The sequence below is a fragment of the Phaseolus vulgaris genome, chromosome 5 (assembly GCF_051622355.1).
Source record: "Phaseolus vulgaris cultivar YP4 chromosome 5, ASM5162235v1, whole genome shotgun sequence".
Lineage (NCBI taxonomy): Eukaryota > Viridiplantae > Streptophyta > Magnoliopsida > Fabales > Fabaceae > Phaseolus > Phaseolus vulgaris.
Genome location: NC_143502.1, coordinates 16,747,213 through 16,773,075, shown reverse-complemented (window position 1 = coordinate 16,773,075; position 25,863 = coordinate 16,747,213). Strand labels below are relative to the sequence as shown.

Here is a 25,863-nt window from a genome sequence, read left to right as displayed (position 1 = left end):
GGTAATTTGACATAAATATGATCAATTTGATGATAGGAAGTGAAGTAAGTTAAGGATGAACAAATGTGATCAGTAGCACATTATCAATAATCCAAGAACTAAAAGAAGAAATAAAGTTATTACCAGTTTGTGTTGTCATGTTGGAAGGAATAACAGAGACTTGACTAGAAACATTGTCACTGGATTTGACCTGCTGTAAAAGAGCTAACAATGTTTGATACTACTCAGGAGTAAAACCAATTTGTTGAGACTCCACTTCTGACTTTGAACCTTCATGATTCTGTTCATTATTGTTAAAATTTGTATTGTGAAAGGCTGCATGACTCTGATGATGGTTCTGATTTTTAAATTTGAAATGAGGTGGAAAACCACATTTTTTATAGCATGTGTCAATGGTATGCCCTGTCTTTCCACAATAACTGCAAATTTTGGAAGTATATCCTCCTCCATAGCTTCCTCTTCCATATTCACCACCCATATGCCATAGGTCATAGCATTGTTATTATAACCTCCTTTGCTAGTAGCAATCATTGCCTTGGATTGATCACCAAAAACTTGCCTCCCTTGTTGTGTAATGAGATAGTAAACTCTATTCAAGGATGAATTATCTAATGAACTAACATGGTAAGGTGAACAAAGATCTTGTGAGGTATTAACAACTTCACCCATAGATAAATGTAGCAACTAGAGCTCTAATCAGAGTTCTGATACCATATTACAAAATAGAACAGAGATCAATAAAAGAGAACAAAAGATTAACAAAAGAGTAAAAGGAATGAAAACGATATGAGAATGAATATCTCTCTTTTATTGTTATGAAATAAAAACAAATGGTCTGAATATATACAAGTAGTACACTCATTCTAGGTTTAACTAAAGAGGAAAAGAATAAATAATTAAATACTATAATCATAACACACAAAGACAAAATAAAAGTTATTCACCTCTATAAAGAGAAACAACTGATAATTAGAAAAGACACCCAATTATTCTCCTCTATAAAGAGAAACAACTGATAATTAGAAAAGACACTCAATTAATATTAGAATCTTTCTATAACTTTGGTATCTGTGTCCTTTAATACATATAAAAAAAATGTATGATTGAGAAAGACAAATAACAATTTAGCTAGGAATTGATATATTTCTAGTAAACCTAATAATTTAAGCTGAGGTCGTTTTTATTCTAGAACCACAACAAATATAATATATCTAAAAAATTATTTTCTTATTCTAGAACTAAAACAAAATTAAATAGAAAATCATCACTTTTTTGTTAATTAATACAAAAATCACAATTACATACGAGGGACTTAATTACTTTAACACTACTTGATTTGATTCAAATCTGTGTCTTACATAAAATGAATAAACACTGTAAAATGAATATTATATTCCTATAGAAAACGAAGCTAGCTTCGTGAGAAACATCTTCATAAGTAGTAGTAAATAATAAATTCTATCATCAACCTTTCCTTCTCCGAGACTCTCTTTGATTTCATTTGTTTCCTTTCTTACTTCATTGACTTCGTTTACCAACAAAGTTGACTTTTATAACTAGAAACAACGTAACTAGTATCAAATTAGCAACTTGCTGAAAAAATTATCACAAATTAACACACATTTCGAGGTTTACATGTGAAACATCCTTTATACTTCATCAACATTCATATATTTAACTCAAGTAGCTACTTAGCATGAGTTTCAAGAAAACCTTGAAGTCTTGTATTCAACATTTTCTATTCACTCTTGTTTTAGATACAAGCTGGCAAATCAACTCTTTCATATATTTAATATCTAATTGACTTGTATATGCGTTTAGTCATAAACTTGCAAATAAGTTGGCTTCATTCTTCTCTTTCTGTGGGAATATATATGTCTTTTTAACAACAATATTTATATATAATCTTCAAAGTTTCTTTCTCTAGTTCTTCATTGCTCTTCTGCGAGATTTCAAATCTAGAGCTTCTTCATCATCAACATGAGTTTCCCTCTACTTTTCCATCTTTGGTTTCTTGGCTTTTGTTTCATCTCTTCTTTGGCTAGGGGAGCTACTATACCTGAAGATGAAGGTACAAATCATTCATTATATATACAAGTATATTAGGAATATAATTTCCAGAAAACTTCTAAAGAAAAAAGAAGAAGCCATATTCCATTTTTTTATATTCTCCTGATAGTAAAATTCGTCCAAAGAACCCTATAAAGAACTATGTCTATAAGGTTAAAACTATAATTTATTGTTAGAAAACAAATATAAATGTAAATTTTTAACTAGAATAAAAGTAAACAAGTTAAAAAATATATAAATGGAAAAAAAACTTGAGTTAAATATAATGTAAAGTTTATATATAACTGATTAATTAGTAATATATTGTTAAAGTTTTATTTTTCAGAACTTATTATTTTCTTAATTTTAATTCATGGAATAAGCTTAAGTGTTTTTATACTTGTTTCCTTTTTCTATTAATGTAAAAGTTTATTTGTATAGAAGATGAATAAAGATAGATAATGGTATGTGATTGAATGAGAATGTAGTCTATTTTTTCTTATCTGGGTGAGAATAAAATTCAGTTTGAAACTGAAAAAGATGACATAAACATTAATTTGGGGTTTGGTTTTGTCATACAGTGAAAGTAATGAAAGAGATAGCAGAGACACTTGGGAAGAAGGATTGGGATTTCAGTGTAGATCCATGCAGTGGACAAAGAAATTGGTCTGTTGAAGTGAAGGGATTTGAAAATGCTGTCACCTGCAATTGCCATTTTGCCAATGCTACTATCTGCCACGTTGTGAGCATGTAAGTCTTTCATCTCACAATCTCATTGTCTAACAAAATAGGTTTTTCAGTTTTTGGGATTCAAGAGATATAATTTAAAAATGGAAAATATATATTATATGGTGTAGTTTATGATTTATTTTATTTGTGTACATACATATAATAGAATATCAAAATTAATAACATCTCAATCTTAATTTCCTAAATCTAAATAATAAACACATATTTTTATTTTTATGCAAAAATATTTTTTTTAAATAATTTAAATAAAAAAGATATTAGGTAAATATTCTATATATTCCTCCTTACTTCACTTTACTATATGGTTATTTGAATTTCAAATTTTAAATTGGATTCCTTTTTTAATACTTTATTTCCTCCTCTCATTTTAACAATTATTTTTAAATATGTTTTTACTTTGCATTTAAATTTAAATTTTCAGAGAATAATACATTTTGTAAAAATTTTAAAATAATTTATAATAAATGTGTATATGGATACTTTTTTAAATAAAGGTTCATCTTTTTATCATTACATGAAAAAATATTATTAAGAAAGAAAAAAAAAAGAAAAAGAGAATATACAAGTATGTGGGATTAGACCAAAATTCATATATAAGAAAGAATTACAAATCTATACCAATCAGAACATAGGATTTAATACCTTTTAAGAAAGAACCATAAACAAAAAATATGAAACAAACAAAAGAACCAAAACAACACCTGTAGATGAAGATCCTAGAAAAGCAAAGACTTTCATTTCTTATTAGTTGCCATCTTAAAAACTTTTCTAGGACGTTCAGACCTCCTAGTAGTTTTAACAACATCATCTCCATTATCACTAAGAGGTTGTCCCATATCAACCTCGCCATTCAAATATTTAGCAACAATTTCACATTTTTTCATAACAAAGCAGCACCTGAAGAAAGGACTTGATGTGAGTTGATTTTAGGTTGATTCATTAGGTGACACTTTTTAGAATTAGGATTGGTAATTCTTAATCAATTAAGGTGAGAAGTCTAAGGAAAATTCCCACTGGACATTAACTTAACAAGTGTTAAGTAGGTGTGAAGGTTTATTTCCAAAAACCAAAGGAAAAACACAAGTATATAGGTGATTATGAATGACAATTAATGGTGCGGAATCAAGAACACAAGACAATTAATATGAACCGAATAGAAACACAATTAGAATTGATTGAACCGATTGAAAAACAGCATACAATACAAATCAACTGATTAGATTCAAGAAACAACACAATTCAACCGATTGAAACTAAGAACAAATGAACAAGACATGTTTAGAAATTGATATGGAATGGAAATGGAATTAGAAGATGAATGATAGGAAAACTTATGTGGTTGAAGCAAGGGAAGAAGGTTCGCGCCACTTGGAAGGTGAATAGACTCCAAGATGAGTTAGGTTGCTGCCACTTGAGAGCTCCCAAAGACTCACAAGATAAGACTAAGCTAGGAGAAACAAGTCTCACTAATTCTCACTCAATTTGAGTATAGTAACTTTACTTCAATTTCAATGTGTTTTTACATGAGTCAGGCATCCCTATTTATAGTGTTATAGGTTTGATTTTCACCAAAGAAAATAGGTGGGAAATTTAAATGAAATCCCTTTGAAAATGCCGCCCAAAACAAGTCACATGGAAGGTGTGACTTCACATGGAAAGTGTGACTTTGCTTCTCCTTCTCATAAGCCCTAAACTCCTATCCACACCTCCCTTTTATGTTCTATTTAAATCTACTCTAAAGAAATTACAAAAAGAGACATCAATTGATGCTCATCTACTAATGCCTGTGCCCTTGCTCTTTAGTAAACCTCTAAGGCATGGTGGATGAATTCTTGGGTTGGGCTTGGGCCTCAAATTGGGCTTGGGCTTGTTGGGCTTGGGCCTTCCTTTTAAGAAGACTAATAGGAAGAACTTTAAGTGTTTTGGTCATTGACCATTCCTCCTATTGATGGAATCTTCTTTTGCTTGTTGAGATGACCCTTCAAAGTTGGCATCCATGGTCATCTTCTTATGGATTTGGGTTGTATCAGAACCGCATTAGACTCCAAAGCAACATCTCAATTAGACACATTAGTCAAAAGAGTAGACTTTTGAGTGACAACATCAAGCATTAGAGCAACATCTAGAGAAACATTTGTTAGACCATGAGATGACATTGTTGTCCAAAGCCAACTCAACTTGGGTAGTGCAATTGGTCTCTACCACTACATTCTCCAAACTTGAAAGGGATTCAAAACAATTTTGCAAGCTCAAATCATTAGAGGCAGTTTTAGATGGAACTCTTTTGTCAACAATAGGAAATGAGTCATTTTCTTGTAGAAAATCTTTTGACTCATGAACACTCTCTGACGAGGGCATATCATCAAAAATATCATCCATAGGGTTAGCAACAACAGATAAATCCTTATTAACTTTCTGAACAACAGCATCAACAAGAGCTATAATAGTATCCTTAACAGATACAACAACATAGAATTTAGAACATTCTTAGTGGATTATCTTATCCCTCATTTCCCTTTTCTTGAGAAACTTCTTCCTGTTAGCTATTAGAGATGCTAGCTTTCTTCGACTGATCAACAACAGGCTTATATTGAACAACCACAGGTTTAGGCAACAATTTTATCTGTATTAGTTTCTAGTTGTCTCCTACATTTTGTATGCGGGACGGCCAACCCGACTCGCATTTTGTAGGCCTAAACGGGGCAGGGCGCCCCGCTTTTCCACCCCTACCCTGGAAAGGGCTATCCTCATATTCTTAAGGGGGCAATTTCTTCATGCACCACCACGTTTTTCTTCCTGCACCCGCACACTCTTACGCAAAGACTAAATCACCCTTATTAGTTTTTAAAATTCCAAAAATATCCCTAACCTAAAAAAACCCTAAAGAAGGCAGTGAGTGGTGTTCTTGCGCAACGTGAATCCCTACCACCAGCGTGTTTCTTCATCTTCCACCAGCAACACCTCCAAACCATTCTTCTTTCAATCTCACACATTTCTTCTTGGTGATTTAGAGTGTTCTTGGCAAAGGTAAGTAAATTTTTTTTGTTTTTGGATCTAAACATCCATTTTTTGTATGGATTTTTGTTTCTATGCTTTTTCACATTCTAGATTATAGAATCTGGTAGAATTTCGCAACACAGAATACGGTAAAATCTCGGATTTATGCTTCCGGTAAAATTCTGAATCCAACAATCCATAATTGAAAAAGACCATTCCAGATTCATAAATCCATAACACAAAAAACACAATTTTGGATTCAGAAATCCACAATGCAATTTAGGCTTCCGGATCCACCAATCCGTAATACAATTTAGACTTCCGGATTCAGCAATCTAGAAAACAACAATTTATGATATTGTAACTTCTAGAACACCCCCTATCCGGAAAACATAATCTAATCAATTCCAGATTCATGAATCTAGAATACATTATCGGATCTCGATATCTGATAACCCCGAAATCTCCATAACCACCATGCTCCTAAAAAAAACTTAACTCTTACCTCTACAACCCAAACAACACTTCGACAACGTTGCGTACTCCTCCACCTTGCTCCAAACAATTACAAAGACCCTCCACAGTAGTTGATATTAAATGATGAAGATGAACAGTGACAATGGAAGTCCAACATGCTGCCCCTTTTCAAATTATAGGTCAAAGTTAATTTTGGGATACTTAAAATTGTAGGGGTGCAGGAAGAAAAATGTGGGGTGCAAGAAGAAGAAGCCTCTCAAGGGAATAAAAAACAAACTCATAAAACCTTTTTCAAAAGGGAATAGCCCTCCACGGACCAATGAATTTCAAGCAATATTAAGTTTTTAGCAGAAATCTAAATGAGTTAAATGTTTATCACTTTAGCTAGAATAATTTTACTATAAAAATGATTTTTGCACTCTTCTAGATCGCAAGATAAACATCTTCAGGAATTTGAAAAACAATTAACTTATCCTTGAGACACGGAGCTAGCAATTGCAAGAAAGGAATGGTACAAACATTATTTAATGTTTGTGCAAAAGTCTTTTTTGTGCTTGAATCACAATAGAGATATTTGTATTTGAGGAAGAATCTTGATGTTTGAGAAATTCTCCAGAAATTTGAAATCCTTAACTATTCGTACCCATGGAAATTACCACGTGAAATAAACACTCCACGTTGCAACAGACTCCACGCCCAACGCTCTAGCACGGTGCAAGATCATGACTGAAAATGTCCTATACGCACAGTGAATACGACACTGCTCCACGTAACCTCAGATGCAGGACAACCACGTTGCACGTAAGCAAGACTCACATTCAAGACAATCAAGCACACCAATTCAAGCGGTTCCTTCAACAAAGCACCAAAATCCACACAGAACCAGCCACCCACGCAAGCAAAAGAATTATGAAACAAACCAAAGAAGCCATGTAAAAGAAACCCAGCCACGTAAAACTTCAAACACGGCACTCCTTCCAGCCCTAATTTCTTTTTCCTCCTTATCAATGGTCTTCCAAATATGTTATAACTTTAAAATTTATAAAGTAATTTGATTATTTTAAATTTGATAATTTTAAATTTCATCTAAAAAAGTAAAAAAAATTAAAATGTTTGCATTCTCTCACATCTCAAATTAATGTATCTTTTTTTTCAAATTGAACTTGGTTGGGATATCGTTGAGTCATTCAAAATGTCAGTAGTTTGATCAAAGTAAAACGTCATCAACTTAACATTGTTTTAAAGACTAATGTTAATGGAAATATTTTTGAAGTTAAAAGTTGATTATGATTATTTTTTCGTCATTATTGGAACAATTATATTTTTTTGTTGTTGTTGATAGTATAAATGTATTTATATAGTAATAGTAAAAGAAAATAAATTAGTAATATAAATGTAAAAACTATGAAATAATAATAATATATTTAAAATTTAAAATAGGAATAATATATAAAAAAAGTAATAAAATTATAAATAATAATAGTAACTAAAATAATAATAATAAAAATAAATATAAATTACATACTTAATAATAATTAAAATAAATTTATTAAATAATAATATTAACAATAATAAAAATTAATTTTAATTTTGATTTGATTTGATTTTATGAAAATATTTTTTATATGTATTTCTAAAACCTTAATTAACTAAAATTTACACTAAAATATCTCATATTTTATTATTTAAAATCGTAAATTTTCAAATTTAAATACTTTAGAAAAGGAAGAGAAAGTTTGGTTATTTTTGGTATTCTGTTGAAAACGAGTGTTTCTTCTCCTTTATTTTGTTTTTTCTTTTTGGTTTTAATGTAATTGTGAATGGAAACTAGATTCTTGATAAGTTAGATTAGTTTAAGTACGTAGTCTTCTTTTGATAGGTGAAGTTAATGAATAAATAAGATGAGGGTGTTGCCTGTGAAGATTTTGGATATATATTTTTTACGAGTAAAAATCTTGTTAAAAAACTAGCATGGAAATACTTTTAAATTGGAAACTTGCATCCTATATACTTTTAAAATTCCAAAAATATCCTTCATACTGAAAATAAAAATCTAGAGTAAAATTTGAAAATCAAAATCTCATTTTAGAATATAGAATGCAAAAAATAGTTTCAAAATTTCAAAAAACAAAATCTGATAACTTATTCCAAAATAGGATTCCATAACCCATTAAAGTGTTCCAAAAAATTCAAATTTAGAAAAGGGATTCCAAAATCTACCTTTTTCTCCACCACTTTTTATCTAAGAGCATTTTTGTCATTTTATATAAAAATATGGGTAAGGGCCATTAACTTCTGAGACTTTGTGGCTTAAGCCCAATCTAGAATAGTGACGTAAAACTTTAAGGATAAATTCACATAAATGAAACAAATTCCTGGTAATATTAGGCTTTAATTTTTTAATTTTTTTTTCAATTTTTAATTCTATATAACTTTATTAAATTCTCATTTTTTAAAATATATTAAACGAGAATCAAATTCTATTTGATAGTAACATTTATAATCTCACCATTTAACGTCCAAAGAAAACAATAATGAATAATTAAAAATAAAATAAATTATAAATAATTAAAAATTAAATTATTAAATTTATATGAAATTTTTTTTTTATAAAATTACAAACAGTTAAAAATAAAGAGGACTAAAATTGCAAAAAAAAAGGACCAAGATTACAAATTTTATATAATATAGAAATTAAAATATATATACACACGGATTAAAATACTCCAAGTATTTATTTATTAAATCAATTATTTTTTGATAAAAAAAATTAAAACCATACATTTATAATATTTCTGGGATTTAGTTGACATAATTAACTATAAAACAAACTAAAAACCATCTATAATTAAAGAATCAAAATTATAATTAAGCCAATTTATATTTATATATATATATATATATATATATTATTTTACTTATCGTTTTAGGATGAATATATGATGATTATCTTGCAGTGTTCTGAAGTCGCAAAATCTTTCGGGTACACTTCCAAGTGAATTAGTGAGATTGCCATACCTCCAAGAAATGTATGTAATTCTAAACCTAAATTCTAAAGATGCATCTCTTTGCCATAATAATACTTTACTTTGCCACAATACTTTCATTCTTTCACTTCAAATGTGGCACAGTGACCTCTCTCGAAACTATCTTAATGGTACAATTCCTGCACAATGGGGCTTCATGAAGCTTGTCAACATGTACTCTCTCATTTCCTTTTAATTTTTCTACTGTTAGTTGTTTCTATATGAAAAATGGTGAAATGTTTTTTTTTTAAATTCTCTCCCAAGATAATTATAAGTATAAATAATTGGAAGATGACTTTCTTTTATGCTTATTTTTAAGTGTGAGAGAAATATCATAAAAAATTTTGAGTAACTAAAACTTTGGTAGCTAATTATATACTAATTAAAAATTACTAATAACTACAAAGACTCTAAAAAAACCCAACTTAGTTCCAACATTTTTAACCAACAAGGATGAGTTCAAGCATAGTAAAACCTAGTTTGACCTAGCATAGTTTTACTCCTATCTACAAAAGCACATTTTTAAAAATGGAGAAGATTTTTTTTGGTTGAAAGAGAACATTTATTCATAAGAAGAATTAAAACATTTAATTTTTTATATTTTTTTACGAATGTTATACTAATCAATTTCTTAAACATTTAACTTAACTAGTTATGCATGTTTCTTAATTATGATAGATCCATTCTTGGAAATCGGGTAGCAGGTCCAATACCAAAAGAATTAGGAAACATCATCACACTGAAAAGTTTGTAAGTTTGTGGTCATCCACATACAATAAATTTTCCTTTTCAATTTTATGAAAGTATCTAGCAACTAATATTGTCTTAAACTTGAAATGCATAGAGTCCTGGAGTTCAATCAATTATCTGGAGAGCTTCCTCCAGAGCTTGGAAATCTCCATCAACTTGAAAGATTGTAAGCCATTTGTTGATTTTGCTTGCTTCATTAATTTTTACCACTGAAAAATTAAATAATACTCGTGTTCATTGATAAAATTTTGTTCACATGTCTTTGATTTGTCTTCTTCAATGTGCCCAAGTTCACTTAATATCTTTTATTTTATTAAAAGGATTTGAAAATGAATTGTACTTTTTGTGCCTTATGTTCTAAAGTTCAATTTTACCTATATAGGCATCTTACATCCAACTATTTTATTGGAAATTTACCTACAACATTTGCTAGACTCACTACACTAAAGCAAATGTAAGTGTCATTCTTTTATTATATTTTTATCATTCTCAATTGCATTAACTGTATTTTGTTTCACTGTAAAATGAACATTTCTTTCATGTATACACTATTATTATGCAGTCGACTTGGTGACAATCAATTCTCTGGAACTTTACCTGATTTTATTCAAAGATGGACAAGTCTAGAGAGGCTGTATGAACCTTTCTTCTTGTGTAGTTTAAATCTATTTATTTACTAGTTTATTAGAGCAATTGTTGTTAACTATAACAGGGTGATGCAAGGGAGTGGTTTTAGTGGGCCAATTCCTTATGGAATTTCATTTTTGAACAACCTCACTGATTTGTAAGTATGTTGTAACCAAGGTTTCAAAATTTATTTTACTCTTCTATATCCTCACCATGTTTAAGATGTGATGCAGGAGAATTAGTGACTTGAAAGGACCAGATTCTCAATTTCCCCAACTTAAAAACTTAACAATTTTGCAAACATTGTGAGTATACTAGGATACTATTATAAATTCTAATTTCATTGTGTTACAATGTCTCAAAAATGAAATGCTCTTATAATAAAAAATAATGAATAAATGATTTTATTTCCTTTATATATACGGTTACATATTTACATATTGTTAAATGGTTTCCTAGAATACTGAGGAGTTGCAATCTTATAGGAATGGTTCCCGAATACCTTGGAAATGTGACTAGCTTACGATCATTGTAAGTGATGTTTAATTTCTTTTCTATTACATTTGTTAACGTTCAAACATTTTTAGCATTATTTATGAATTTCTACTTCTATGCATATAATTTGTGCGCTTCATACTTGTTTATTGTGTTGTTTCTATTGCATTGTAGGCACTAAACATTTCCATAATGTTTTTTCTAACACTATTATTATCCCTTTTTCAGAGATCTTAGCTTTAACAAATTAACTGGACCGATTCCAAAAACTTTGGGTGGCCTAAACGATATAAATTTACTGTAAGCAACATTTTATATTTCATGTTGATTTTGTTATTTCACCATAATTTCATTTTTTTTTCATTTTTCATAATAGTATCACTAAAAATTATCTATTCCTTTAGTTTAGTGGAGATTTATAGCCCAATTGGTTTCCTAGGATATTACCTATAGAAGTCGTGAATAATTCTAATTAGTATAATGAATATAGGATTTTGACAATAAAAATGGTAATTGACAGTTTGAATCAATCAGCTAAATCTTTATATCTTTGTTACTTGAGTAAACCATGTTTGAACTTTAGGTCTAAATTAGGATACCAATACACTTCCAAAATAAAATAAAAAATAGTTTAATTTAAGTTGACCAAGATAAGGTTATTGGTAAGAACTTTGTAAATTTAAAATGCATTGTTTTTAAGATACATATATATTTACAAAAAATAAGACAAAAAAAAAATTAACCGGTTTAAAAAAGATAAATACAGTTATTGTGGATGTTGTGCATACACACCAGAAAAATAACATGAAGCATCAAAATATATCTACTCCAATTCCTTGTACAGGTGGTGCACTAAAAGAAATGTAATCAGTGTACACTTTGAAAAAAACAGTAGCAGTAATAAATTTTGTTTACTTCAACAAAATATTATGAAAAATTTCATTTTTACTCGAATAAATTTTTTTTTTATTACAAAAGAGAACATCATTTTTCATTATTAACATATAAACATTGGCAGATTAAGAGTCACTAATAGTTACCTTAACACCCACCAATAATAATAATCTCCACCATGTCATACACAGAAAAGAAAATCTAAACAAAAACACGAGAGATCGAGGTCAAACTCATATTAAAGAAAAAATATTAAATAAAATTTAATTTTAAAAATAAAAAATAATTAATTATTTAAATTAAATATTATTTTATTAACTAAGTAATTATTGATATCTAAAATAATTTTTATTATTAAAAATAAATTATAAAATAATTTTTAAATTGGTATGTAATTAGTTATAAGGTTTTTTTTTTTATCAGCAACGAATTAATAAAAATTAAAAGAGACACTTTAGGGGTGTCCCAACCCGTATACATCAGACCTTAAAGTCTAGACTGTACGCATAAGCTAAACCGATTCTGCTAGACATAAAAGAGCCAACTTCAATATTATGGTTTACCCATTTACCCCAACAGACAAAAACACCACAAAGACCCTCACTCACCACCTAAGACATAACCAAACTTAACCCTTTATAGAAGACCACGAAAACCTCCACAGCACACCATATCAACACTCTATAAAACCACCAGCTCCCTCCACGCCAGAAAAGATACGCTAAGTTAACGGTGTTGAGTAACACCCGTTCTCCACCGCAGGCTCTATACTCAACAGTCCCTTGTAACTACCGCACACCAACCACACAGCTGCTCATCCAGGAACAGTGGATACGGATAGGGGACCCTGCTTAACTTCTTGTGCTTTGAATAAGACACAGCTCGAGACGCCCACAACCGATGCCCTCTACATTCACCTCGCCACTTTACCCATTCACATTGCCTTCGGCGACCACCGACTACGTCCATAAGGAGCACACCACTTCCTCGACCAGCGATTATCTTTGCATAACTTCGACGACCACCGACCGGCGATCATATGGAGCACGCCGTTTAGGGTTTAGGGTTTAGGGTTTTTTATAACCGGCGATCATGTTGAAATCACCGTTTCAATTACCGGCGATCATATGGAGCACGCCGTTTCAAGGAGCTACGGCGACTACCGACTACTCACATATGAGGAACGCCGCTTCCTCGATCGGTGATCATATTGGCCATCGCCGTTTTTAATAACCGGCGATCATGTTGAGCGCTGCCATCTACGATCGCCGTCTGCACAGAAGTGGAGAGCGCCACTTCATCAACCGGCGATCATGTTGAAATCGCCGTTTCAATTACCGGCGATCATGTTGAGCTTTGCACAATCGGCGATCACCGACTACATACAAATGGGTCATGCCGCTTCACCGATCGGCAATCAAGGTAACCTATGTAAAGCACCACTTCACCGACCGACGATCATGTTGACTTGCATACCTTCGACGATCACCGACTGTAGTATCATCCTTCCACATAACAATCCTTCAGATGCACCAGAGCCAGAACCCTTGCCTTCCGCTACTTACACCAACAATTGACCTCACCCTTCCAAGGAGAACCCTGAGGTACTCCTTTGCTCAGGTTCGCCCACTGTAGCCAGCTTTAGTCAGCAACCTCTAAACCCTGCAACCAGCTCACTGGCAATGCCTTATTCCCACGCTAGCAACGTCTCCTCCTTCCCTCCACTGAGCATGTCACCAAGATCTGGTTATTTGTAGCTTTTTATGCAGCACATTGGATTCAGGACCCAATCCACTAAGGAGTAGTTAAAGGAACTTGTCTTATGTTTCAGCCATTGCCAAGATTTAATTTGTGCTTGCTGAAAAATTTCTTCTGCATCTACAATGCCTTGTTTGAACACTACCAAGTTCCTCTGATCCCAAATACACCTGACTACCGCTGCCCAAACCCCTTTCCAAACCAGGTTTTGATTATGACTAACCTGAAATAGGTTAAAGCTCTCGAAGTGCGTCATTATATCATTGTGTTGAACAAACAACATTCCAATCCACTTGAAGCACATGGACCACACTTGATTAGCATATTTACAATCCAAAAATAGATGTTGACACGATTCATCCTTCGTCTGGCAAAGAGCACATAAGGTTGTTTCCATCAACACCCCTCTCCTTCTCAAACATATTCTAGTAGGAAGTCTATCCATCATAATTCTCCACGCTACAGTCACCGCACTTGGGAACGCCTTAGCTTCCCACAGCGACTTAAAGACATCATGTTGAGGCCCTCTTCCTTGTTTTGATAGACACACGTAAGCATTATTGACTGAGAAGCACCCTTTCTCCTCGTTCCCCCATACCTGGACGTCCTTCTCTTCTTTAAGAATGGTTGTCGTTGTTATGAGCACTTCAAGTTCTTGTACTAGCACGGATTCCCACACAAATCTTTCCCGTCTCCACCTTAACCGCCAGCACCAACCCGACTCTTCCCACACACCTACCTCTCCCACCTTGTGCCCCTGGTTTAAAGACAACGAGTATAATCTGGGGAACAAAGTTTTGAGATTACAGTTACCAATCCACACATCCTCCGAGAACCTAATTTTATCTCCACATCCTAGTTTCCATCCAATTTCTCTATAAAACCACCCTTCACCTTCACCCTCCCTAAGGTTTTAACTACTAATTAAATTAAATTCTACTGTTAGTAGTTAAAATCTTGTTAGTTAATTAGATATTAATTTAAAATTATTTTAATTTTTTATTAATAATAAAAACTGATTTAGATACAAATAACTTTTTTAATTTATAAAATAACATATAATTTAGTTAATATAGTGACTAATTATTTTTTATTTAAAATTAATTTTTATTTAATTAATTTTTTTTGTAGTATTAGTTTTTTTTAAAAAAAATTGTATAATTTTAGGAATTTTTTATAGTGGACATTAATTTTAAAGAATTTTAGGAAGATTTTAAACTTTGAATGGAGTTAAATTTGTGGACAAGATAAAAAAAGAACAAACTTTATTCTTAGTAATGATATGAGATATATTAAAAGAAACGTTAAACTCGTGACTATTTTAATTTTTTATCAATAAAAAGTATAATAAATCAGTAATTGAGACAATTAAAGAATGTTAGAGGCAACTACCTCTGAGCATATAAAGAAAGAGTCCTCCACCTCATATAGAAGGGACCTATCAAACCCCACTATTACCACATGGCCGTTAACAGGCCCAAAAAGTGTAGCAAGAGAAGCCTGAAAATTATGTGATGATTTAATATTGTAACATTCTAACTACTTGTTATTTCTCCTTCTTTATATTTCCCATAGCACGATCCCCTTCTCTCACCCATTCAGCATAAATGGTCATAAGTTCCTGCATCAGATTTATGGCTATTCCATATGTGCACCACTGTAATATCTACATAACCGAACCTCATTATATCTCCATATGTGCACCAATGTGATATCTCTGTTGGGAAAAACGGGTAATTTTCTCACTAAAACAGAACACTAACAGAGCTACCCGACAAATAATATTAAATAAACAGAGCGGAATAATAAAAAAGATAAAGAGGAAAAAATACACCAGAAAATTGTTAACGGAGTTCGGCCAATTTAGCCTAATTTCCGAGCACAACTGAACCAACCCACTTTTATTATTATGGGAGAAGATATTACAAATTGGGATATTTAACAGTGAATGAGGAGATGTTATTTTATAACCCTCAAACCTCCTTCCCAAACAATGAACCCACCGATGTGGGACTTGGGATTAAGCCAAAATCAACAAATCTCCACATTGGCTTAATTTCAAGTCCCACCTAATACAAATCTTCTCAAAACATAACAAAAACAAACTTTGCAGTGCTTCAAATTTGCGCCTCCGGGCGCCAACTTCAAATGTGCAAGATATTAACCAAGTCTAAACAATGTTCAAACTTGGCCCTTGTAACCACCTTGGTGAGCATATCTGCAGGATTCTCCGTAGTGTGAATCTTCTGGAGAACAATCTCCTCTTCTTCGAGAATCTCACAAACAAAGTGATAGCGAACATCAATGTGCTTCGTCCGTGCATGAAAGACTTGATTCTTTGCTAAATGAATAGCAATTTGACTGTCAGAATATAACTCAAGTTGTTTCTGACCAACTCCCAAGTCTTTAAGCAACCCATGGAGCCAAATTGCTTCCTTCACAGCCTCTGTAATCGCCATATACTCTACCTCTGTCGTAGACAAAGCCACTGTAGACTGCAAGGTAGACTTCCAACTAACTAGCGCTTTTGCTAAAGTGAACAAATAGCCAGTTGTAGACCGTCGCTTATCCAAATCACCTGCATAATCAGAATCACAATATCCAACTATGCATTGACCAAGTGATTCATCTTGCTCAAATGCCAATCCAACATCTAAGGTATTTTGTGTTAGAAAGGATGGTTTTAAACTAGAGGGGGGGGGGGGGGGGGGGGAATGGTTTAAAGAGGGATTTCAAAAACTTTTAAGTCAAGAATGAAATTATCTCTTGCCAAAACACAAAGCTAAAAGCACAACACCAGAAAAACAATTGGTTGTTTCGCAGAAACAATCGGTTGTTTATACCAGTATACAAATATCAAAACTGAATTTAAAGAGTTAAGGGAGAGAAAGAATGCACATAGAGATTTATACTGGTTCACTCTAAACCCAGAGCTACATCCAGTCTTCTCAGAAACCATTGAGGAATTCCACTAAGCAATCAAACCTAGATCACTTACAACACAACCAAGAAAGTGACATTGATCCCCTCAAGACACACACTTCTCTTGGCCAATACACCAACACTAAGAATGCTGATCTTGATCCCCTCAAGAACACACAACACTTCTCAGGAAACACACAGAAGAAACTTGTTCAATAGATACAAGGATTACACTTGTTACAGAAGTAAATCTGTAATCAATACAAGCAAAAATCCTATCTCACACTCTTTGATCAATCTCAATCTCTAAGCAATCTCAACTCTTTGAAAATCAGAATCTTGTTGTTAAAACCCAAATTTTGATTACAGTTTTATATCAAAGATTGTTGTTTGTTATCAAATCTTAACAAACTATTAATTGCCTTTAAAGATTGGTCAAAGCATTAAAGACTGTGGAGCGTAATCAGTTAGAATCATATAAAGCTCAGTCAAAACAAAAACCATTTTTCTGTTATGGTACCTAAACAAACAATCGGTTGTTTCTTCGAATCTAACGGTTGTTTCTTCGAATCAATCAGTTGTTTTGGTTTTAACAGCTCAACCATTTGAAAAAAAGTTTTCAATCTTTTCTCAAAACACCTAAGTATAAAACAATCGATTGTTTCGACAAAACAATCGGTTGTTTTTCACTTAGTTTGAAAAACACTTTTCTTTTAAAAAGATTGAGAATGCCTATGCTTTTGACAACACATAGCCAATCTACCCCAGCTTTTCGACAAAACAATCAAGAGTGGATTACATAAACAATCTACCCCATATCCTATCTAAGACAGCTTAGCAACAACAAGCACAACCAAGCCTTCAACATCCTTCAAAGGGTTTGGATTCTTCAAAGCTTGAACACCACTTGGTTCAACAATCTCCCCCTATTTGATGAAGACAAATCCCTGATGCTTGTGTTGTACCTGATTGAATCTGAAGCAGTTCCTGCAAAGCACAGTTTTAAGCAAAGCATAGAACTTCTGATATTTGATTAGCACAAAAACAAGTATAGGAATTCAGAGCATAATATCAAAGTAATCAACAAACAAATATTGGAGCAAAAACCTATAAGGTTTCACTCATCCAAACTGTTTTGCAGAAAATAAAAACTGAAATCAAACACAACATATGTCTCCCCTTATTTGTCTTCACAAATAGACAAAGAGAAGAGATAAAACAAGATAATTGTTTTGAATACATCAGAATTAAACAGCAAAAGCAGCAAAAAGAAAACTGATACAATCACCAAAAAAATAATCGGTTGTTTCGATACATCAACCGGTTGTTTTTCTTCATTCATCATCATCAACATATTGAAGATCAAAGATTTGGTTCTGTACTGCCTCGATCTGTTCATCTAGAGTGATGAAGCATGCATCCATGCTGTCAAACCTGTTATCAATCCTCTGGAAATTGCTTGTACACAGATCATGGAGATTTCTTTGATTCTCCGCAAAGCTATCAAGCCTATTCATCATGAGTTCTTCAAAAGAAGACATGGATTGTTTTCTTTCTTCTAGATTTCCAGCACCAACAGTAGGTCCAACATCTTAATGTGCTTCAGGTAGATCTTCATGTTGAAAATCCATATCTGTAGCATGTTCATCTTGTTCATGATCAGCAACAACACTAGATGAGGCACCAAAGTCACCATCTTTGCTAATCCATTTTCCACCTACTTTGGTAAAACCCATTTTTGTTGAGTGATCCATTGTTCAACTCTTGAGTTGACTTGACCAACTCAAATGTTTCATCCTCTAGGTTCACTTCAAAATAGAGTAGAAATTTAGATACCAAAACAGCATGTGGATAGTGATAGTCACTTAACCTCATTGCCTTTTGCATGTGCTCTTTGATGATGTTGATCCAATTAATTTTGATCTTCTTCATAATGCAGAAGATGTACACCAAATCCTCCTTAGTAAGAACGGAATGATTGCTCCCCCTTGGAGTTAGAATCCAAGTCACAATGAGGGCTAACAACCTTTCATCAAACCTTAAGCCACCAACCGAGCAAGACCTAACTTGTGCATGTTGGTTCTTCAAGCAACTCTTGTAGTATTGGATTTTGTTGAAATCCTCCACTACTCCAAGGTTTCCCTTGTTAATCCTGAGGCCTGAGTACTTTAGACCAACAACAACAGCCCACACTTCATGGGTTATCTCCATATCTACACCTTTTACATGAGAAACTAGGTTGTTTCCCTCAAACTTGAGATTTGTGTAGAAAACCCTTATTAAATCTGGGTAGATGTTTCCCTTCATCTCCAGGAACTTTCTAAGAGATTGATCTTTGAGCAGCCTCCTTACATTATCCAGCTTTTGGCTTTTCAGCCAATCAAAGCACACAACCTTGGGGTTGTTTATCACTTTGGTGCTTGTTTCAAAGCTATATCTCTCAATTAGATCATTGTCTCTAGAAAACCATCCTTCTAGCCTTCCTCCAGACCTTACAACTCTGGTTTTGACTCTCTTTGAGGTGGGAGGAGTTGAGTCCATGATGGTAGAAAAGAAAACAGAGAAAAGCTCACTCACAGATTTTGCAAGAGATGTTGCAAGAGATGTTGCAATTGGTTGTTCTTGTGGAAGAGATCAGCTGCAATAGATTTTATAGCAGTAATAGAATTAAAAAGCATTCAATGACATGAGTGGGTACCAGATTTTCAGAGAGAGAGGACTTGACCCTGCCCTGCACAGAAAACGTCAGAAAAAGCTGAAAATCACATGGTCTTCACATGTGATCTTTGACTAGTCATTAAGGCTCTTGAATTTCCAAGATTTTGGAATATATTCCTTTATGACTGTTTGTAACTTCTCTCTGAACATGATCAACTTTCAACACAGGTTCATTGACCAAGGATTCTCTCTTTAAATTGATCTGCAACAGATAGAAATTCAAAATAGAAATTAAATTGATTTCTTCACAATGCTGTCAGGCTCAAAACAATCGGTTGTTTCGAAGAAACAAACGTTTGTTTTTCTGCAGCAGTTAAAACTGATTTTGAATTTTAACCATGAGCAGAAAGAGTTCAAAGCAGATGAAGTTAAGCATTTTAAAGAAGATATTTAAACATGAAAAAGAACTTTAAAACAGAAATTAAGAACAGGGAAAAGGAAGGTCTTATCCTTTATGTTGTTCTTTTAATGAGCCATGTGCTTTGTGACCCAGAAGCCTCTTTTAACTGTTGAGGGCCTTTGGACAGATGCAGAACATTGATTCAGCTTCAATGTTGGTCTTTTTCTTCCAAGAACTTGATCAGATGACTCAGTCCTTCATACTTCTTTAGATTTCTTGCACAAGCATGAGTTCAAGCAACAAGATTTGGTCCCTTCACAAATGTGGGTCCAATAGGTTTCTTTTTCTCATTTGGAACCTCACATCCTTTAGGAATCCATTTCATGTAGCCTCTAGGAACAGAAAACTTTCTTATTTTGCAGAATCTAACCGAATGGCCATTCTTCATGCAATAAAAGCATGTAACAACCGGTTGTTTCGATTTAACAATCGGTTGTTTTACTGGCTTTCTTAAAAAAAATTTGAAAACTTATCTTGTTGGTTCTGTGGATTGAAACCTAAACCAGCCTTTCCAAAAACACAACTTTGAGATGCCAAGACATTCTCAAAGTTAGATTTCCCTTTTGAAAGCTTGTCCACAGTGTCAACAAGTTAATGAACATTTTTCTCAAGATTTTCACAATTTTTGCAAATGAGAGTGTCACACTTGCAAGAGATTTTTTTTAAAATGATTTTCCAGGTTTTTGAAATCATTTTTTGATTTTTCAATCTCATCTTCAAGTGATTTCACTCTCTTTTCCAGTCAGCTGTTAAGTTCTTTCAATCGGTTGTTTGAAAGAACCAATCGATTAGCTTCATCATGAGTTTCTTGAAAAAGCTTCAAGCAATTCACTATAATTTTGTTCATTTAAAGAAGCACAAGAACTTACCTCACTTGAGCTACATGATTCATCATCATCTTCTGCAATCAAACAGATGTTTGCTTTCTCATCTTCACTTGATGAAGAACTTGATGATGACACCTCATTTTCATCCCAAGCTATGTATGCTCTCTTTGTTTTCCCTTTCTTGTCTTTGTGGCTAGACTTCTTCTCCTTGCTTTTGTTTGGGCAATTTGCCTTTATGTGACCTTGCTCACCACAGCCAAAACAGGTATAGTTATTTGAATTAAAATAATTTGATTTCTTGTTTCCATACCTATCTTTGTTGTTGTCCTTGTTGTGGTTCCTCTTCAAGAATTTGCTAAACTTTCTTGACAGCAAGCTAAGATTTTCCTCATCACTATCATCACTGGATTCTTGTTTGCCTTTGTGCTTGGAAGCTTTTAAGACTATGCTCCTTACGTGCTTGTCTTCGCTTTCTTGAACATTGAGTCGATTCATCTCTAACTCATGTTCCCTAAGCTTGCCAAAAAAAGAAGCCATACTCAAGGATGTTAGATCTTTAGATTCAGAAATAGCAGTTACCTTGGGTTGCCATGCTCTATCAAGACATTTCAAGATCTTGATGTTTAGTTCTTCCTTTTCAAAGGTCTTGTCAAGGCTCATGAGATGATTGATGATGTGCGTGAATCTTTTCTGCACCTCAACAATTGTTTCACCTTTGAGCATTCTGAACATCTCATACTCTTGGATTAGAGTATGCTTCCTAGCTCTCTTTACCTCATTTGTACCTTCATGAGTTACTTCCAAGGTGTCCCACTTTTCTTTTGATGATTTGCATTGAGAGACCCTGAAAAACTCATCAGAATTTAAAGCAGAGGTTATTATATTTTTGGCAATGTAATCGAATTTGGCCTTCTTGCTTTCTGAATCAGTCTATTGAGACCAAGGCTTTTCAATGAAAGATCCATCTTTTTCAAACTTTGGGACAAAAGGACCATTTTCAATTGCATCCCAAATTCCTTTATCAAGTGATTCCATAAAGATTTTCATTCTCACTTTCCAAAATTAGTAGTTCAAACCACAAAACAGAGGTGGTCTGTTGATTGAAGCATCTTCTCCAAATAACTTGAATAACTTTCAAGAACCAAGCTCTTGATGCCAATTGTTAGAAAGGATGACTTTAAACTAGAGAGGGGGGGGGGGGGGGTGAATGGTTTAAAGAGGGATATCAAAATCTTTTAAGTCAAGAATGAAATTATCTCAAAAAACAGTTGATAAGGAATCCAGTTTGCCAAAACACAAAGCTAAAAGCACAGCACCAGAAAAACAATCGGTTATTTCGCAGAAACAATCGGTTGTTTATACCAATATACAAATATCAAAAGCTACATCCAGTCTTCTTAGAAACCATTGAGGAATTCCACTAAGCAATCAAACCTAGATCATTTACAACACAACCAAGAAAGTGACCTTGATCCCCTTAAGACACACACTTCTCTTGGCCAACACACCAACACTAAGATTGCTGATCTTGATCCCCTCAAAAACACACAACACTTCTCAGGAAACACACAGAAGAAACTTGTTCAACAGATACAAGGATTACACTTGTTACAGAAGTAAATTTGAAATCAATACAAGCAGAAATCCTATCTCACACTCTTTGATCAATCTCAATCTCTAAGCAATCTCAACTCTTTGAAAATCAGAATCTTGTTGTTAAAACCCAAATCTGTTTTTACTGTTTTATATAAAAAATTGTTGTTTGTTATCAAATCTTAACAAACTATTAATTGCCTTTAAAGATTGGTCAAAGCATTAAAGACTGAAGCGTAATCAGTTAGAATAATTTAAAGCTCAATCAAAACAAAAACCATTTTTTTGTTATGGTACCAAAACAAACAATCGGTTGTTTCTTCAAATCAATCGGTTGATTTGGTTTTAACAGCTCAACCATTTGAAAAACAATTTTCAATCTTTTCTCAAAACACCTAAGTATAAAACAATCGGTTGTTTTTCACTTAGTTTGAAAAACACTTTTCTTTTAAAAAGATTGAGAATGCATATGCTTTGGATTCAATCAAGAGTAGATTACATAAACAATCTACCCCAGATCCTATCTAAGACAGCTCAACAACAGCAAGCACAGCCAAGCCTTCAACATCCTTCAAAGGGTTTGGATTCTTCAAAGCTTGAACACCACTTGGTTCAACATTTTGGAGGTACCATAGAATCCATCTCACAACTTGCCAATGACCCTTGCCCGAATCATGCATGTACCTGCTAACAACACTCACAGCCTATGAAATATCTGGTCTCGTACACACCATTGCATACATCAAGCTTCCAACTGCATTTGCATATGGGACTTTCGCCATGTATTCTCGTTCTTCATTAGTCGTCGGAGATAAACAGCTACTCAATTTCAAATGAGGAGCAAGTGGGGTACTTACAGGTTTTGTATCTTTGTGTATACCAAAACGTTGTAGTACCTTCTGCAAATACTGCTTCTGTGACAGGCAAAGTTTTTCCCTCTCTCTGTCCCTATTTATCTCCATGCTGAGAATCTTCTTGGCTTCCCCCAAATCCTTCATCTCGAACTCTTTACTCAACTGAGCCTTTAACCTGTCAATCTCAACTTCGCTCTTTGCTGCAATCAGCATATCATCAACATATAAGAGTAAGTAAATGTAGGAACCATCTTCAAGTCTGGGCAAATACACACAGTGATCATATTTGCTTCTCTTGTACTTTTGATCCTTCATGAACTTATCAAATCGTTTGTACCACTGCCTCAGAGATTGTTTCAGTCCGTACAACGATTTGCTAAGTTTACAAACCCAATCTTCTTGACCAGCAACCTTGTATCCTTTTGGTGAGTCATATAGATTTCCTCCTTCAAATCACCGTGTAGGAATGCGGTCTTTATATCAAGTTGAGCTAGCTCCAAATTCAACTGTGCTACCAAGGGCAACAAAATTCGAATGGAGAAATGTTTAACAACTGGAGAAAATACCTCATTATAATCAATTCCCTCCCTCTAAGCAAAGCCTTTAGCAACCAACCTTGCCTTGTAGCGAACATCTTCTTTATTAGGATATCCTTCTTTCTTTGCAAATACCCATTTGCACCCAATTGCCTTCTTACCTTTTGGTAATTGTGACTGCATCTCCTCTTCCATCGCACCTGCCCAATTACCACTCTCTGAACTCAAAATGGCTTCTGGGTAAGTGGATGGAATGTCACCAACAACTGGAAGTGCATAGGCAACCATATCCATGAAACGAGCAGGCTTATGAATATCTTGTCTCTGTCTTCTAACTGCAATTGGCGCTGATTACTGTTGAGATTCTTGGGTAGGAACCTCTTCCTCATCTGACTCTTCTTCTACCATAGGAGAGTCACTTGTGGTATTTCGTGTTGGGATCACCACAGTCGGCTCAAACTCCACCTGCTTCCGGGCACACTCCACCTGTTGTGGAGTACTATAAGCTCCTTCTAGATTTACCTTCTTTAACATGACAGATTCATCAAAGGTAACATCCCTGCTGATAATCGTCTTCTTTGCCTCTAGACACCACAAACGGTATCCCTTCACTCCAACACTAAAGCCCATGAAAAGAGCCTTCTTTGCCCGTGGATCCAACTTTGATTCAATCACATGATAATATGCAATAGAACCAAAAACATGTAAAGAATCATAATCAGTTGCAGGTTTTCCAGACCATACCTCTAACGGGGTTTTGCCATCTATAACAGATGATGGCAAACGATTGACGAGATGTTGAGCGTATGTCACAGCCTCAGTCCAAAACTCTCTGCCTAACTCAACATTAGACAACATACAACGAACTTTCTCCATAAGTGTCTTGTTCATACGCTCCGACACCCCATTCTGCTGTGGTGTTGTTCTAACAGTGAAGTGCCGAACCATGCCACAATCTTGGCATACCTTCAGGAACGGATCACTCTTGTATTCTCCTCCATTGTCTGTTCGGAGAACCTTAATCTTCCTTCCTGTCTGGTTTTCAACTTGAGCTTTCCACTTAAGGAAAATTTCAAGCACATCATTTTTGTTCTTCATAGTAAACACCCAAACTCTCCTGGAAAAATCATCCACAAAAGTGACAAAATAATGCCTACCTTCGATTGACGGAGTCTTGGCAGGTCCCCACACATCTAAATGCACATAATCCAGAATACCCTTGGTATTGTGAATTGCAGTGCCAAACTTCACTCTTCGTTGTTTTCCCATAACACAATGCTCACAAAATTAAAGTTTGCAAGCCTTCGTACCTTTCAACAATCCCTGCTTGGTAAGAATTTGCAAGGATTTCTCTCCAGCATGTCCCAACCTCATATGCCACAACTTCGTTGCCTCGACATCCTTCTTAGAGCTAGAAGTTGTTGTCGCTACTGTCCCCACCACTGTACTACCTTGATAGTAATACAAATTGTTCTTCCTCATGCCTTTCAACATCACCAGTGCTCCTGAAGTTGCTTTAAGAATTCCATCTCGCATCGTCACAACTAGGCCTTTAGATTCTAAAGCCCCTAATGAGATGAGATTCTTCTTCAACTTTGGCACGTACCGTACATCCCGCAAAATTCTGGTGGATCCATCATGATTCCGCAACTTGATTGAACCTATCCCAGCTGTCTTACATGGATTATCATTACCCATGTAAACAACCCCGCCATCAAGTTCTTGAAATTCAAAGAACCATTCCTGAATGGGACACATATGATAGGTACAACCTGAATCCAATATACACTCATCTGGATACGATGATGCTGAAAGCGAGACAATTAAAGAGATATCTGATTCCACATCACTTTTGCATTCTGCAACATTTGCATCTTACGGAACCTTCCCTTTCTTCTGTAGTTTTGGACAGTCTTTCTTCCAATGTCTTTTCTCATGACAGAAAGCACACTCATATTTGGCAACGGCTCGACCTTTAGACTTAGACCTCCCTTTTCTCCCCTTTGTGTGGCTTTGCTGACGACCTCTTGCCACCAATGCTTCTTCTGATGTCGTTGATTTGGTTTTCATCTTATCCTGCTTTCTCAATTCATGACTATATAAAGTAGAACAAACAACATCTAACGACACATTCTCCTTCCCGTGAAGGAGCATAGTCTCCAAATGTTCAAATTCATCAGGAAGAGATGA

The 25,863-nt window shown here is 34.0% G+C and overlaps 1 protein-coding gene across 1 annotated transcript in view; it reads left to right on the top strand.

The window, feature by feature from the left end:
• The first annotated feature begins 1,815 nt into the window (after positions 1–1,815).
• Positions 1,816–25,863, top strand: part of LOC137835244 (putative leucine-rich repeat receptor-like serine/threonine-protein kinase At3g14840) — a 37,844-nt gene continuing 13,796 nt past the window's right edge. The window contains exons 1-12 of the mRNA XM_068643652.2: positions 1,816–2,071; positions 2,631–2,799; positions 9,231–9,302; positions 9,405–9,473; positions 9,978–10,049; positions 10,144–10,215; positions 10,432–10,503; positions 10,612–10,683; positions 10,762–10,833; positions 10,910–10,981; positions 11,136–11,207; positions 11,400–11,471. Of these exons, the coding sequence (XP_068499753.2) occupies positions 1,981–2,071; positions 2,631–2,799; positions 9,231–9,302; positions 9,405–9,473; positions 9,978–10,049; positions 10,144–10,215; positions 10,432–10,503; positions 10,612–10,683; positions 10,762–10,833; positions 10,910–10,981; positions 11,136–11,207; positions 11,400–11,471 (977 nt within the window). The 5' untranslated portion in view covers positions 1,816–1,980. The remainder of the gene's footprint in view (positions 2,072–2,630; positions 2,800–9,230; positions 9,303–9,404; positions 9,474–9,977; positions 10,050–10,143; positions 10,216–10,431; positions 10,504–10,611; positions 10,684–10,761; positions 10,834–10,909; positions 10,982–11,135; positions 11,208–11,399; positions 11,472–25,863) is intronic.